Source organism: Anabrus simplex, chromosome 3 (assembly GCF_040414725.1).
Source record: "Anabrus simplex isolate iqAnaSimp1 chromosome 3, ASM4041472v1, whole genome shotgun sequence".
Classification (NCBI taxonomy): Eukaryota; Metazoa; Arthropoda; class Insecta; order Orthoptera; family Tettigoniidae; genus Anabrus; species Anabrus simplex.
The window spans coordinates 2,599,916-2,617,009 of NC_090267.1; the positions used below are offsets into that span (position 1 = coordinate 2,599,916).

The 17,094-nt window shown below is 40.7% G+C and overlaps 1 protein-coding gene across 1 annotated transcript in view; it reads right to left on the reverse strand.

Annotated features, from left to right (window-relative positions):
- Positions 1-821: 821 nt before the first annotated feature.
- The window catches only part of LOC136866901 (zinc finger protein 16), a 257,206-nt gene continuing 240,933 nt past the window's right edge, over positions 822-17,094 (reverse strand). The window contains exon 5 of the mRNA XM_067143997.2: positions 822-2,943. Within this exon, the coding sequence (XP_067000098.2) occupies positions 1,710-2,943 (1,234 nt within the window). The 3' untranslated portion in view covers positions 822-1,709. The remainder of the gene's footprint in view (positions 2,944-17,094) is intronic.

Sequence of the window (17,094 nt, forward strand, 5' to 3'; positions counted from 1 at the left end):
CGTTGCTATGTACATCCTTATGCTGTTGACCTACAGGTTCTTTCGCCAACAGAAATGGTTTCCCACACTAAGACCAAGAGATTGCCCTGCATTTCACCTGCTCATCCGCCCTCATAACGTCGTTGGTAAGTGTAGGGGGACTCTTTACCCAGGGAGTGATGTAGCTTGCGCTTTTAGTCCCCTTCAGCGACAGGCAGAGTTTACCTTAGGGGAATTCTAATCTGCAATTCAGACGAACATTGAATAAGTTATTTTTGTTATTTGCTTTACGTTCCACCGACACAGACAGGTCCCATGGTGACGATGGGATAGGGCTAGGAGTGGGAAGGAAGCAGCCGTGGCCTAATTAAGGTACAGCCCCAGCATTCTGAAAATGCGAAACCATGGAAAACCTTCAGGGCTGCCGACAGTGGGGTTCGAACATACTATCTCCCTGATGCAAGCTCACAGCTGCATGGCCCTAACCGCTCGGCTAACTCGCCGGGTCACTGAGTAAGTAAAAGGGCACAGAATAGGCACTCAGTACGCAGAAACGAAGGGCAGTTACACCAGCATGGGTGGCAGGACCAAAATCCTATAGGACAAGAAAAATTTTCACAATATGCATGCCAGAGTAAAATAATCACATGTCCTACATAAATGTACATAAGCTCTGCTTCAATAGACAGCTCCGTTGAACAATAAAATGTACTAACGAGGGAGGAACTTAAGAAAATAAGATAAAAATCAATGCATGGGTTAAATCAACATGGGCAAAATGCGGTAGTAATAGAACAAGACCAAAGGAAAACCTTTAATGTAACTTAAGTGCAACCAGATAACAACCAAGTGGTGATAGATAAACAATATAAAATTGAACTGATAAGTTAATGATATATAATTTACCAATTACTGAACGGGGATTATCATAAAATCAAAGCTTCATAACAAATGAGCAAACTTAAAAAAAAATGAATTACAGAATTTACCACATTTTTGCAATAGAGAGTTTCTACATTTGATAAATACTAGTCCATTAAATTTTTTCCCGAATAACGATAGTTAGTGTTGACGCAATTTTCATTATAGGAAGGTGCACACACGCCATACTGTCGATAAGGCTTCTAAACAAACGGCATGAAAGTTCAAATAATTTCCAATGCAACAGTTTTCAAACTAGGACATTGGTAATCTTCACAAAACTGCTCCATGCGTCGAGCACATGATAAATATGTATGTGATTTGTATATGAAATCATGTCGTCACATCTGAATTGCAGGATTTAGTATAGTGAAGTAACGCTTTTACCTTGCATAAAATTTTGAAACCGGGTCAAATGAATATATAAATATTTCCATTTATTTAAATGGTGTAATAGTTGTGCAGGGAGAGCGAGTAGTAGCCCACACTCATGGTCTGCTAACGAGAGTGAGCAAGTATTAACTAAAATTTATAATTTCACAAAAACCATTCAACAGAACAATGACAGTATGGGCGAGTACGTATCCAATATTACTGCCTTCCAAAGAAGCCTTCTGCTACTAACAATGGAACACTACTGGTGCTACTCAGTACGAACCGAGGTGGTGTTATTGAAGACCAGTTTATTGAACCACCTTCATTGCGTAATAATACGTGACTGAGCACGTCTTCCCACACACCTTACACCAGTTCAAACGTTCCCAGTAAGAGCGAGCAAATATCACAATTTTCACCAATATTTTACCACATTAGTGTGGGTACTCCTTGGCGTGAATGACCATATGTGCACGAAGCACATCCCTACGACAAAACATTTTACCACACACATTACAACCATGTGGGCGATCCTCCGGGTCTGCGTGATATAGCAGATGTCTAACGAGATTGCTCTTCCTAGCAAATGTATACCCACATATGTCACAAGAGTGTGGACGTTCCTTAGTGTGAGTGAGCAGATGTCTATTAAGGTAAGATTTATCATAGAAGCTTCTACCACACTGGTTACAGGAGTGTGGGTTTTCTCCGGTGTGAATGAACATGTGTCTACGAATCTTTTCCTTCTCTCTAAATGTTTTCCCACAAAAGTCACAACAATAAGGACGAAGTCCACTCGTGTGAACTGACTTATGGCGACGAAGACGAGTCTTTGTGTGAAATCTTAATTGACACACTTCGCAGGAGTATGGTAGATGTAAGTGAAGTTCAGACTCAGTATGAAACTTTTTACCACATATCCTACAAAAATGTAAGCGAACTTCTCTATGAACGGACTTGTGTTTATGAAGCATTTGCATCGAAGTAAATTCCTTCCCACATATATTACAACAATGTGGGCCTTCCTTATTGTGAATGGTCATGTGGGCTGCAAGATTAAGTCTCCGATAAAACTTCTTGCCACATTCATCACAACAGTATGTAGGCCCTTCCTTGCTGTGAGTCTTCATGTGGATTTTAAGATAGGATTTCTGATAATACTTCTTGCCACATTCAACACAACAGTATGTTGGCTCTTCCTTGCTGTGAGTCTTCATGTGGATTTTAAGATAGGCTTTCTGAGAATACTTCTTGCCACATTCAACACAACAGTGTTTTGGTGTATGAGTGTTCAGATGGGCTTTTAGAAGGGGTTTCTTAGAAAACTTCTTGCCACATTCATCACAAATGTATGTAAGTGGTTCCTTATGTGTTAACATGTGTCTTTCTAGAAACTTTTTCCCTTTAAACGATTTCCCACATTCACAGCAATGGTGTTGCCTCTTGCTGTTAACAGAGATCTGTCCCTCATTGGACGAGTTGAGAGAAATTGCAGTATTATATTCTTTACGATCCATCGGCCGGTCCCGTGAATGAGACAACAGGTGGTGCTTCCGTACATTATGAGGTGGCAAACTGCAAACCAGGTCACTTGCAGTTTTCAATATCTTCCTTCTGCTGCCACATGTATCGACTGGATCTCTGGTCAATACTCCAGCGTTCTCCACACTAGAAAACATAATATACATTTTGAGTACGAGAACAAAATCAAATATAGACTGCACAAGCAAACTCAAAAAGTATCACATAATACTACAAGGTAACTTTGCTACAAGCAGTGGGTCGTACAAGCAGACATTGTATAAATCTACGGTATTTCTACACAGTGAGTGAGGAGTTTTGCTGAAGAAACCCAACGGACCGGGGGAGTTGGCCGTGCGCGTAGAGGCACGCGGCTGTGAGCTTGCATCCGGGAGATCGTGGGTTCGAGCTCCACTGTCGGCAGCCCTGAAGATGGTTTTCCGTGGTTTCCCATTTTCACTCCAGGCAAATGATGGGGCTGAACCTTAATTAAGGCCACGGCCGCTTCCTTCCCACTCCTAGCCCTTCCCTGTCCCCTCGTCGCCATAAGACGTATCTGTGTCGGTGCGACGTAAAGCAGCTAGCAAAAAAAACCAACGGCAAAACTGATATTCAAATCTGAAAAACTCAGGAAGGAAACAAATGCTCTTCAATAATACACTGCTACAAAATATGATTATGTGTACTATATTGTTGGAACATGCTTTAAGAATGCGAAACATCGTGCGCAAGCAGTAATCAAATGTCTCACTCTGCCATAACAGATACGTATGTCTCTATACTATTTGTGTACGTTTCATCACATGAAATGAGGAGCTTCATTTGTCGTTCGCGAGGATCGGAAACAATTTCATGAAACTGGTGCATGGCAAATGAATTGTTCTCCGACTAGCCGGGACCTACAGAATGATCTAAGAGTGACCAAACAATAAACAACGGTCTCCAATAGGCAGGTTCAGGACCACATGAGAGATCGACTTCAATTTGCTGAAGAATGACAAAATGTGTTGTTTACAGACGAGCCTCGATGCAACGTACGTACAGGTGTATACTGTCACCTATTTGAATGTTATAACCAAGCAGCAATCCAGGAAATGGAGAGAGCCATGGTATGGTGTGGGATCACAAATGATGGCCGAACAGAACTTCAGATACTCAGAGACCGACTTAATGCTCTGTGGTATATTAACGAGACTGTACTGTGTCATGTTATGCCCACTGCATTTGCAATCGGTTCCCAGTTTATCTTGCAACACGACAATGCGAGAGCGCATTCAGCAGCAGGAAACTACAGGACGTCACGATTAGACTGGTCTCCTTTTAGGGGACATGCTGTACAGGACATTTTTAACAATTTGCTTTATATTGCAACAATACAGATAGGTCTTATGGTGATGATGTAATGGGAAATGCCTTCAAGTGGGACGGACGCAGCCCCAGAATTTGCCTGGTGTAAAATGGGGAACCACGGAAAACCATCTTCACGGCTGTCAACAGTGGAGTTCAAACACACTATCTCAAGGATGCAAGCTCACAGCTGTGCGACCCTAACCGCACGGGTCCGTCCTGTAGCACCTCAGACTACTGCACAACTTCCCGAGGGACAACAAGAAACTGTTTGCAGACTTGTCAGATGTGAGGCAGTAATATGGGAGCACTGAAATGTTTCTTGGGCTCTATAACAATTAAAGGACTTTCCACATTGGTTTATGACATTGTATTGAATTTACAAGATGTTACAGCATATAGAGTAGCTTCACCCCGCAATAATTGAACAGCGGCCCCTCGTTAATGTTAGTAGTACAGGAACAACAATCATAATGATAAGTTCTCAAATCCGAAGGAATTAAAATAATACACTAATGTGATATGAAAACACACACACACAGACACACACACACACAAGAAATGCATAATGAATTCTAGTAACCAAAACACGCCGACCATCACATTATTAACAAATAATCACGTTCCTACGATCAAATAATTTACTACTGTTCAAAACTCAACCATCCACCGTAGGCCTATGTAGCTATAGAGACTGCCGGGAGTTATAAACGGGCTCGAAAATTCAGTATTTAGAGCTTAAATAAGGAGGATGTCTTCTCTGACTACTGGGTTCTCAGAACTGGCTAATTACCTCAAACGCCTTGTTGATCGTTGCCAGTGGCAGCAAGGGATGTTTATTATTGGAACAGTTTGGGAAACCCGCATTCTTTCAGTAATGACCACTCTACTCTTCCTGACAAGAAAAGCTCTGCACTATGATGGCCTGAGTTTAGAATAACTCTCTGTAATAAAAATACTGTGTTGTGAACTGTAACTTTATCAATATTTGAAATCACTCTTCAGCTACTGAAGTAAGGAAGTCAGGGGCCCGTCACCAGCCATGGCAGCCTCCCCCCCATCTCTCGGGTCTGTGGGGTCCTTACCACCGCCACTGCAAATGTGTACATCTCCGTTCAATAAAGGTTTCCTTTTTCAGATAAAATATCTGTCTCACTCCAACCATTCCTGAAAAACAACGCAGGTATTATAATGTTGTCCCTCTAACGTTTTGAAGACTATATTTAAAATGGGAAGTGTCCCGGCCTTCACGTCTAGCAAATAAATTTACAAGTTCACCGAGCTCGATAGCTGCAGTCGCTTAAGTGCGGCCAGTATCGAGTAATCGGGAGATGGTGGGTTCGAGCCCCACTGTCAGTAGCCCTGAAGATGGTTTTCCGTGGTTTCCGATTTTCACACCAGGCAAATGCCGGGGCTGTACCTTAACCCTTTCACTTTCAAGCTCTCAGCTGATGGATGTGTGAAAACTGACAGCCATATTTAGCACACTATGCATACACTTCTTTTAAAATTGCATTGAAGGGACACCAATGAAGATATCAACATGAAAGTTGGCAAACTTATAGAATATACATCACTTAGTATCACTGCATGTAAGTCATTTCCCTAAACCAAAAGCGTTTAATGTTAAAAAATAATAAATATAAAAGCAAAGTTATAAATTTCATATTTTGAAAGTTTGGAAGTAATTCTAGGAAATAGTATTCACAATCCGAGTTTGTTATTCATGTCAGTAGGAAGGCTATATTATTGTTTACTATCATGATAAATATCACGATTCTATGTCCATTACATCCAAGGATAGATTAAAATGTTTAAAGTGATGTAACACGGAAAAATGTCAGCCATTTTTGCATAAAACACACATTTCTTAAATCTAATATAAAAGTCTCATCAACTCTACACTTTCCCAGAGAAACATCACCATCACTTGAATAATTGTCAAGATATTCAGTGATATTATCGTCAGCTAAATGAACACTCTTCGCCATGTCGCGTGCGATAAATAACTAGGCCTAACCTAAATGAACTATATCATACACTTCACTATCACTATGCACCTAATTACCCAAGAAAACTATTTCAATAATGAACTAACAAGTAAACTAAATATATTGCCTACGATACAGCCTAATTTCACTATATAATCACGAATGAAAACAGAGAGAAATGAACGCAAGTTTGCCGCCAACCACGATGTAAATAACACACGGAACTCCAGTGAGCACATGTTTCTGACCTCAAGAATAACGGACAATACGGTTAGCCGGCAGTTCCCGCGGAGTATAACGTGAGATAAAACTGTACTCTTCTTATTCCGTGCAAAAAAATGCTATTTGGCGCGTAAATAATGAAATAATTATAATAAAGGCGAGTAACGACGGATCGTTACCCTGACAGTTTTCGCAGGACCCGTGGGTACCGATAGATCGTTACCTTGAAAGCCAAAGGGTTAATTAAGGCCACGGCCGCTTCCTTACACCTCCTAGGCGTTTCCTATCCCATCGTCACCATAAGACATACTTGTGTCGGTGTGACGTAAAGCAAAATAGAAAAAAAATTACAAGTTCAATTACTATGGTGAACAATGGCGCAGTATTCAATCTCCCGTCTTATATGGTTGTGTTTTTAGGCCTTCAAATTCTAGAATGTCTGAAGTATCGAAAAAGATGAGTTCTCAACTGTCACCAACACATTATTTAAACCTAAACATATCACAAACATTTAGACAGTAAATTCCGGTTACACTTCACAACTGGTACGTATGTTCAAGCAACTCAATAACATCATGTATAATGGCAATTTCATTCATAGCAGTACGAGACCCCAGACTTACTGACTAGGTCGTGATTTAGTCAGATGGTTAAAATATATTTAGCGGGAAACCAGTATCCAAGATAAACATGGATGAAGCATTTTGGAATGGGCGTCATCCTAGCAAATGAGTTTGAGTGCTATCTAGGTGTGGAGGCAAAGTATACTCCCTGTGAATGAAAATACTAACCATAATAGCAATTAAGAAAAGCACAGAGAAAACTCTAATTTTCTGGCAGAATCTCGAAGACAAGAAGAAATCCATCAGCTGCTAAGATCCACATGCCTTCTGCAGCAAGTGATTGCCACCGTCAAGAACTGCAAGACACGCTGTGGCAGCTCTGAAAGTTAGTGGAGGTGAAAAACTTGAGACCACAAACCAGACCCTGATCGACTGCTGGAAGATTGGTATGAAATCTGATGAGTGGAAAACATCTCTTATAAACCCATTATGCAAGAAACGCAACTGAGGTGATTGCTGCAGTAGCCCAGGATACTGCCAGACAATTAGCGAATATCAGAGAGGATGTTCCAGTGATGACGGCAGTGCTAAATAGCACAGGTTGGTGCGGTTGGCTCAGCTTGAAGCATATGATTGGAAATGAAAGGACGATTTGAGAAAATGATTAGAAAAATGGATGGCCGTAAACCGCGTATAGGTAATGTGAACTGTTGCACTGTTGGATGCCGGAGGAGTGGTGCAAATTACAGACTGAAGCAATATACAGATAAAAGTGAATTATTAATATAAATCCTATACCAAATAGATATTTAATAGAGGCAAATTATATCAGCGACTATAAAAATTAGCAGAAATTAATGGAATTCAATAACATATGCTATATATAATATTGAAAATACACGACAAATTGGTTTCCCTAAATTATACATCCAGTAGGACAGTATTCCGTTTTAACCTGTAAATTGAAGGGTTACAAGATGGGAATATTAAAATGACTGATTATCTTTAGGAAAGTAACACTACTCAATGCTTGGTTTGCAATCCAGACGGCTCATCTTGACAGCCAATGACCTCATTAATAAATGTTAGTGCGTTTTTCATTGGAAGTGAAAGGTCAGGACATCCTTAGATTCCAGCATATTCCCTGCTTCACATCAACTAGATTCAAAGAGATATAAAAGTGCGTCAAAAAGCAGAAAGAAAAATAAAGATAAAATGTTGATGCAGGATGAATCTTCAGCAAGTGCTGGGCATAAAGACGACTAACACAATGAACTTATTGGGTGTGCATTGTCTCAAAAGAGGCTGTTCCATTTCATGCAAAACTGAAATCAAATAAGAAATGTTCTGAGAAAAGTTGGGGACCAGATGAAATTGTTAATGAAAAAAGTAACTGATCAGACAGAATTACTCATCAATTAGAAATTGTTAAGTCATTTTTTCAACTTCTCTGTTTCTAACTCATAATTTACACCACTTTCATAATTAGCCCCCAATTACTTTTGGGTTCCGTTTTCAGTATTAGTCGGTAGGGCATGAAATTTTGAAGTCTTCTAAATATGAGGGCACACTCCATTCGTTCTCGTGTTTGTGACATGTTAATATACCGGGAGTACAGTCGCGGGCTCTTCTTTACTATGTCGATCTCTGCTAAAGACTCTGAATTTGGAGATAGTGTAATACTTTTTTCTTCAATGTTTAGACGGCTCTGCCAGCTATACATAAGACATCTTGAGGGTAAAACCCTAATTAATCCTGAGACCAAAGTTTGTAACTATGTTTGTAAACATGAGAGCATACTGCTGATATTTTTAGTTCCAAATTTGCACGCACTCCCTCTATGAAATCCTCTAATTCTATCCGCCCACATTAAGCTAGAGTGTAACATATCTGACCCATCTAGGTCTCCCTTGGTTAATGGAAGCCGTCGAATCCGATCCTTGTATTGTAAACATCCCGATCTTTCGGGCTCTCATTATGTACGCTGAGGCATTTTTACCCGCAGTGTCTTTCCTTGCTGTTTGGATTGTGTGCGCCTCATGACGGAGGAGAGGAAGGGTTCCCTTCGGGGATCAATGGAGGCGGCGGTTTGGGCCGGAAGGAAGTCCGAAGTAATAAGGTACGGCGGAATAAACTTCTTTAAGTGTTCTTAACTGCGTGTGAAGTCCTCCTCAGTTTTTGTTTCAATGTAAACGTTAGGGCTTCCTTTCCTCACAGGCTGCTCTCGATACTTTGGGATACTGGTTGAGCACGATTGGTTACCCCTGTAATTCTCCCATTCAAATTTAAATGAGTGACTAAATTTTTGTAACCCTACGAGTAAGCTAACATTTTCCGGATTTAAAGGTTTCTCGCACATACCCCATAGTATGGGATTTGCCTCTGATTTATCAGGCCATCAGCCTGCTTAGGGTTCGAACCTTTTCATTATGGACTACATTATGTCCGCCGCCTGTCTGATTAGTTATTGGCCTATTGTTCAGTTTCCTTTCTAGATCTGTTTTGCTGTGGCAAAGTAGTGACAAAGTAGTATGGACCTTTATCCTCTGTATATTTCTTGAAGGGTCACCTTAGAAAGTAAGATAGATCTGCGTTCAATCTAATAGGCGAATCTGATACCACTAATAGAATTTGAAAGATCATATAAATAGGGCTGATCTTGTAAAAGAATTGTAAAATGGTTTGTGACCTATGCTCGGAAATGTCATATTTGAGATTTAGTCTCCTTCTCAAATTTGAAGGCTAGCATCAATTTCAATGTTGAGAATGAATCAACTGACCTTATCATGGTCACGTTCATCTAAATGGGAGCTCAATCCGTTGATAATTGTAGGATCCACTTGGCTCATATTGTACCGGTGCCAGAGCTTTTTAGCTCTTATTTTGCTTTCTCGAGATGACGAGCTCCAGTATTGTTTCAATGTTGTAGGGTTTATTGAGCAACCTTGCCCTTCTAAGTACAGTATTGTTAACTTCTTATGATGAAACAGGTCTATTAGAGAAGAAAAATAAAATGTTACTTTAACTTAGCTTGTCTGCCTGATCCTCTGTGAGCACCAGTAAGAGAAGTGCTACTACACAACAATGGCTACTTCTGTTTCACCTCGCAGATAGCTCACAAGGTGCTCTGTGAGCACCAGTAAGAGAAGTGCTACTACACAACAATGGCTACTTCTTCCGCACTTGACAATCTGTTTCACCTTGCAGATAGCTCACAAGGTGCTCTGTTTAGGATAGGGGTACGAGTAGGAAGGAACTGGCCATAGCCCCAGCAACTGCAAGGTGTGTAAAATGGAAAACATGGAAAACGTATTTCGGTTACCATCAATCTACGGAAAGAAAGTAAAGACTACTTACAGAACAAGCCGTACGGCACCTATTACATGCACACCCCCATTCAACAAACACACAAGGTGAATTTCGGAAGAGAACTATCGAGGAGTTTCAAGACCAAAATTGCAATACAACAAGGAGATGGCCTATGCCCGATACATAGTGTTCAGAAACTGAGGAAAATGCAATGGGAAATCAAACAGGTCACCACTGGAACCGAGACTACAAAGAAGGCTTTCGCAGATGAAATATAAACGATTTAGAATAAAAAAGGCTCTTATAGGCTCAGAAAGTAAAAAATACGTCGTAATGCCGAAACAGGTTCAGGCACTCTAAAATCTCATCTAATGTGATGGTAGGTACTGAAAGAGGAACCATTCGGTTACGCCTGCAATTGCCTGTAATCGAACTGCAGACCGTACGGCTAGTTTCATAAGTTTAAATTGTGCACGTTCTAGTCTGTAATGTAAGTTGCTAGCGAGCTCGGCTGCAGCACAGAACACGTGCCTTGTACGTCAGAAGGAATCATCAAGATTGTTTTTCTATCTCCGCTTTCTGATGAGATGACAGGAAATGGACAACGGGATCAAAAATAGCTGCATTATTTAAGGCAGGTGATATCCAGTCAACAACACATGGTGACCTAGAGCAGAGAGCGGTCATGAGTGTGCGTGCGTGGAGTATCATGTTCCGAACGTCTACAACAAACTCAGTATCAGCGAGGCACCACTTAGGTGAGAACTTCAGTGTCACTTTATAGTCCAAAGCTTTTTGTCCACTTTTAAGGACTTCAAAACTTTAGCATTTCACGTTGCATGCTTGAAAACACAAGGGTCACACTTTGGAAATATTCTTGCGCAGTGTGCTACAGAACTGCCCGTAAACAATATAACTTGCAATTTAATGAGTCAGTGACCGGCTATTTAGGGCTCTATTTATTAAAATTCAGTGCCCGTTATTTCACATAGGGAACACAGAGTGTGAAACAGAGCAGTAATAGTGCATGGTGTGCTAGAAAGACAGCAGACTGTTCTTCGAACAGTACATGTCCATTATTTCACGTAAGGGAACACAGAGCAGTAATACTCCATGGTGTGCTAGAAAGACAGCAGACTGTTCTTCGAACATTACATGTCCATTATTTCACGTAAGGGAACGCAGAGCAGTAATACTCCATGGTGTGCTAGAAAGACAGCATACTGTTTCTCGAACATTACATGTCCATTATTTCACGTAAGGGAACGCAGAGCAGTAATAATCCATGGTGTGCTAGAAAGACAGCATACTGTTTCTCGAACATTACCTGTCCATTATTTCACGTAGGGGAACACAGAGCAGTAATAGTGCATGGTGTGCTAGAAAGACAGCAGACTGTTCTTCGAACAGTACATGTCCATTATTTCACGTAAGGGAACGCAGAGCAGTAATACTCCATGGTGTGCTAGAAAGACAGCATACTGTTTCTCGAACATTACATGTCCATTATTTCACGTAAGGGAACGCAGAGCAGTAATAATCCATGGTGTGCTAGAAAGACAGCATACTGTTTCTCGAACATTACATGTCCATTATTTCACGTAAGGGAACGCAGAGCAGTAATAATCCATGGTGTGCTAGAAAGACAGCATACTGTTTCTCGAACATTACATGTCCATTATTTCACGTAAGGGAACACAGAGCCGTAACAGTGCATGATGTGCTAGAAAGACAGAAGACTGTTTCTCGAACATTACATGTCCTTTATTTCACGTAAGGGAACACACAGCAGTAATAGTGCATGCGGCGCTAGAAATATAGCAGGCGGTTTCTCGAACATTACATGTCCATTATTTCATGTAACGGAACACAGAGCATTAATACTCCATGGTGTGCTAGAAAGACAGCAGACTGTTTCTCGAACATTACATGTCCATTATTTCACGCAAGGGAACACAGAGCCGTAACAGTGCATGGTGTGCTAGAAGGACAGAAGACTGTTTCTCGAACATTATATGTCCATTATTTCACGTAAGGGAACACAGAGAATTAATACTCTATCGTGTGTTACAAAGACAGCAGACTGTTCCTCGAACATTATATGTCCATTATTTCAGGTAAGGGAACACAGAGCAGTAATACTGCATGCGGTGCTAGAGATAGAGCAGGCAGTATCTCGAACATTAAATGTCCATTATTTCACGTGAGGCAACACACAGCACTAACAGTCTATGGTGTGCTAGAAAGACAGAAGGCTGTTTCTCGAACATCACATGTCCATTATTTCACATAAGGGAACACAGAGCAGTAATACTGCATGCGGTGCTAGAAATATAGCAGGCGGTTTCTCGAACATTACATGTCCATTATTTCACGTAAGGGAACACACAGCAGTAATAGTCTATGGTGTGCTAGAAAGACAGTAGACTGTTCCTCGAACGTTATATGTCCATTATTTGACGTAAGGGAACACAGAGCAGTAATACAGTATCGTGTGCTAGAAAGACAGCAGACTGTTCCTCGAACATTATATGTCCATTATTTCACATAAGGGAACACAGAGCAGTAATACTCCACGGTGTACTAGAAAGACAGCAGACTGTTCCTCGAACATTACATGTCCATTATTTCACGTAAGGGAACACAGAGCAGTAATACTGCATGCGGTGCTAGAAATATAGCAGGCGGTTTCTCGAACATTACATGTCCATTATTTCATGTAACGGAACACAGAGCAGTAATACTGCATGCGGCGCTAGAAAGACAGCAGACTGTTTCTCGAACATTATTTGTCCATTATTTCACATATGGGAGTGAAACAGAGCAGTAATATTGGATGGTGTTCTATTGTCGCGGCCACGAAATTAGGCGAGTCAGAGAAATTACGCTGTTGCCAAGGTTATGTAGCAACTGGCGAAGAAATATCTAACTAAACACATCATTTCGGAGCGCGAGGCAAGTTGTTCTCTCTCAAGCTCCTGATGTTACTTCATACAATGTTTCGAGACAAATTATACTACAAGCTTCAGAAAAGACTGCTGATTCCAGTAGTATAACTATTTTCTATATAAGCCACTTTAAATAATTATGAAAAATAAAATCTTTAACGAGTAAGTTTAAATCCGTAGAATCATGTATTGAAAATTTCAGTAAGCGGCCAAGTTTTTATTTCTTCAGCCAATAAAATCTCGTCTGCGGTAAAAATGTAAAAAATCACCTGACTTATATGTTTTATCTGAAACATATTTCCGTGAGTCTTGTAATTTTCCTGGAAAATGGCCCGGAATGCAATCATGTAAATGCCGCTAGCTGAGGCAGATCGGGCCGCGCGCACCAGCACAGGCTGCAGGACGCCGTAAATACTTTCGGATTACACATTAATCCGTACAAGTTTTACTACATTATAAATATTTGAATACTGTATATTGTACCGAGTAATATAGGAAAAGAACTACTTTAAAGAATAGGTTTACATTAATTTACAATGAAGTAAGAATCGGTTTCTGGCTTCAAGGCAGTCTTAGTCACTGTCATCACTCATCTCACTATCTGTCGAGTCGTCTTTTACACTGATGATAAATGGCTCCTTTATTTCGTCCCTTATTATTTCCTTGGCCCAATCTTCTGTTTGAACATCTTCCGCGCGATTGAAGCACTTTCCCCAATCTGCAGCAGTCACACCGTCGATGGCTTCTGACGTGAGTTTTTCTACGACCTTTATTTTTAATGTCTTGTTCCTCTGCCACTTCTCTCTTGACTTGAGATGCACCTACGATGCGAGCTCAACAGCTGCTTGAATGGGAATGAGTCAGGTAAGGTGGCCTGGATCGGATGGGCTTCAGTTTGACAGCACTGCACGATCAGCGTTGCCAATCCGTGCCCGGGGGTAAGCGACTCTAGACCATCTGTCGCTTCGCCGTTCCTATATCTGACGACAGCGCAGTTTTCCTCACCCGCCTAATTTGGTGGCCGCGACAACAGAAAGTCAGCAGACTGTTTCTCGAACATTCGATGTCCATTATTTCACGTAGGGGAACATAGAGCAGTAATAGTGCATGGTGTGCTAGAAAGTCAGCAGACTGTTTCTCGAACATTCGATGTCCATTATTTCACGTAAGGAAGTGAAACAGAGCATTAATACAGTATGGTGTGCTAGAAAGACAGCAGACTGATTCTCGAACATTCGATGTCCATTATTTCACGTAGGGGAACATAGAGCTGTAATAGTGCAAGGTGTGCTAGAAAGTCAGCAGACTGTTTCTCGAACAGTACATGTCCATTATTTCACGTAGGGGAACATAGAGCAGTAATAGTGCATGGTGTGCTAGAAAGTCAGCAGACTGTTTCTCGAACATTCGATGTCCATTATTTCACGTAAGGAAGTGAAACAGAGCATTAATACAGTATGGTGTGCTAGAAAGACAGCAGACTGATTCTCGAACATTCGATGTCCATTATTTCACGTAGGGGAACACAGAGCTGTAATAGTGCATGGTGTGCTAGAAAGTCAGCAGACTGTTTCTCGAACATTCGATGTCCATTATTTCACGTAAGGAAGTGAAACAGAGCATTAATACAGTATGGTGTGCTAGAAAGACAGCAGACTGATTATCGAACATTCGATGTCCATTATTTCACGTAGGGGAACACAGAGCAGTAATAGTGCAAGGTGTGCTAGAAACACAGCAGACTGTTTCTCGAACAGTACATGTCCATTATTTCACGTAGGGGAACACAGAGCTGTAATACTGCAAGGTGTGCTAGAAAGACAGCAGACTGTTTCTCGAACAGTACATGTCCATTATTTCACGTAGGGGAACACAGAGCTGTAATAGTGCAACGTGTGCTAGAAACACAGCAGACTGTTTCTCGAACAGTACATGTCCATTATTTCACGTAGGGGAACACAGGGCTGTAATAGTGCAACGTGTGCTAGAAAGACAGCAGACTGTTTCTCGAACAGTACATGTCCATTATTTCACGTAGGGGAACACAGAGCTGTAATACTGCAAGGTGTGCTAGAAAGACAGCAGACTGTTTCTCGAACAGTACATGTCCATTATTTCACGTAGGGGAACACAGAGCTGTAATACTGCAAGGTGTGCTAGAAAGACAGCAGACTGTTTCTCGAACAGTACATGTCCATTATTTCACGTAGGGGAACACAGAGCTGTAATACTGCAAGGTGTGCTAGAAACACAGCAGACTGTTTCTCGAACAGTACATGTCCATTATTTCACGTAGGGGAACACAGAGCTGTAATACTGCAAGGTGTGCTAGAAAGACAGCAGACTGTTTCTCGAACAGTACATGTCCATTATTTCACGTAGGGGAACACAGAGCTGTAATACTGCAAGGTGTGCTAGAAAGACAGCAGACTGTTTCTCGAACAGTACATGTCCATTATTTCACGTAGGGGAACACAGAGCTGTAATAGTGCAAGGTGTGCTAGAAAGACAGCAGCCTGTTTCTCGAACATTACATGTCCATTATTTCACGTAGGGGAACACAGACTGTGTAACTGAATATTACAATATTACAACTTCCAATTTGACTTTCAATTTTCCAAGTAACTTTGAATTTCTCAAGTGACTTTCAATTTTTCAAATAACCTTCACTTTTACACGTAAAGCCAGTGTAGTATTAAGTCTTACCAGAGCTACTCCAAAGCTCAAACGAACTTGCTTACAAGAGGAAGAAAATTTTGAAGAACATTTATAGAATGAAATTTGACTTAGCTATTGCGTTACATAATTATTTCAAGAGTGAACTGTGGTTAATTTGAAATAATTTTGAATTAGGCATTCAATTAAGAACATCAAAAGTGAATTTTATTTATTTCCATATTCAATCAAACTGATTAATTACTTCAAGAATGAACTTGATTTACTTCGTTATTAAGACTTCCTTCAAATCATTTCAAAATGCATAGTAGCTTGCCTGTGTAAATATTTTTCCCAGGGCATAAACTTTACAATTTCCAGTCTAGCCTTTTATAAATGGGAAATATTTGACCTAGTTACGGGATTGGATAAGATAAGCTTTTCCGCGACTGAATGGGAACTTGTTTCACGGTCAATGGAAATTACCCCCGACTGCATTATTCTAGTAACCGGCAGGTTGATCTTTACCTACTTTCTACATCGTGAAAGAGGGGGTGTTTTAGACGACATCCGAAAGCAGAAGCAGCAACGGAAAATACGACATCACCTTTTTACCTGTCGATGGAGACAATAGGACTGATCCAAGTCGGCAGCACAAGATGGGCCCGGCTGTTTCTTGAAGACGGGCGGCCACGTGCTTGATGTTGCAAAAGGGGAAGCTTCATAATGTAAATCTAATTGTAACGTAAATGTGGACCGTTTGCATGAGGTCGCAGCTTGGTTTCTTACATTTTATTCTGATTTGTTTAGCTGAGTGTCTAGCGTCATTTCTTTTACCAGTCAGGTTCTTATTTTAGCCTCATATATTATTATATTTGTTTTGCTTTGAGGTTTGAGACGCAGTGTACGTCTCGGGGCTTAATTGTAAATGTAATTAATGATTCAAATTAAAGTCACGAAGGACTAAATTAAAGTATTATTAATGGCAGCTCAAAGTATACGGAAAAACGCCGTCACGTTTTCTGGCATTTATTGCATGATGTATGAATGAGAGTGTGTGATACGGCGGAGTGTGGATTCACGTCATCTTCACAACTATTTTATATATCTAGGTGGTAAATTAGTAATTAGTTCACGGGTTCCACGAACGCAGTCTCGTGTTTCGAGTTCCGAATATTAGAATAAAATTTCCGTAAAAATTATTATTATCAATATGGGTTTCTCGCGATGTTGGATTGAGATATTTCAGTAACTTTCCGATGT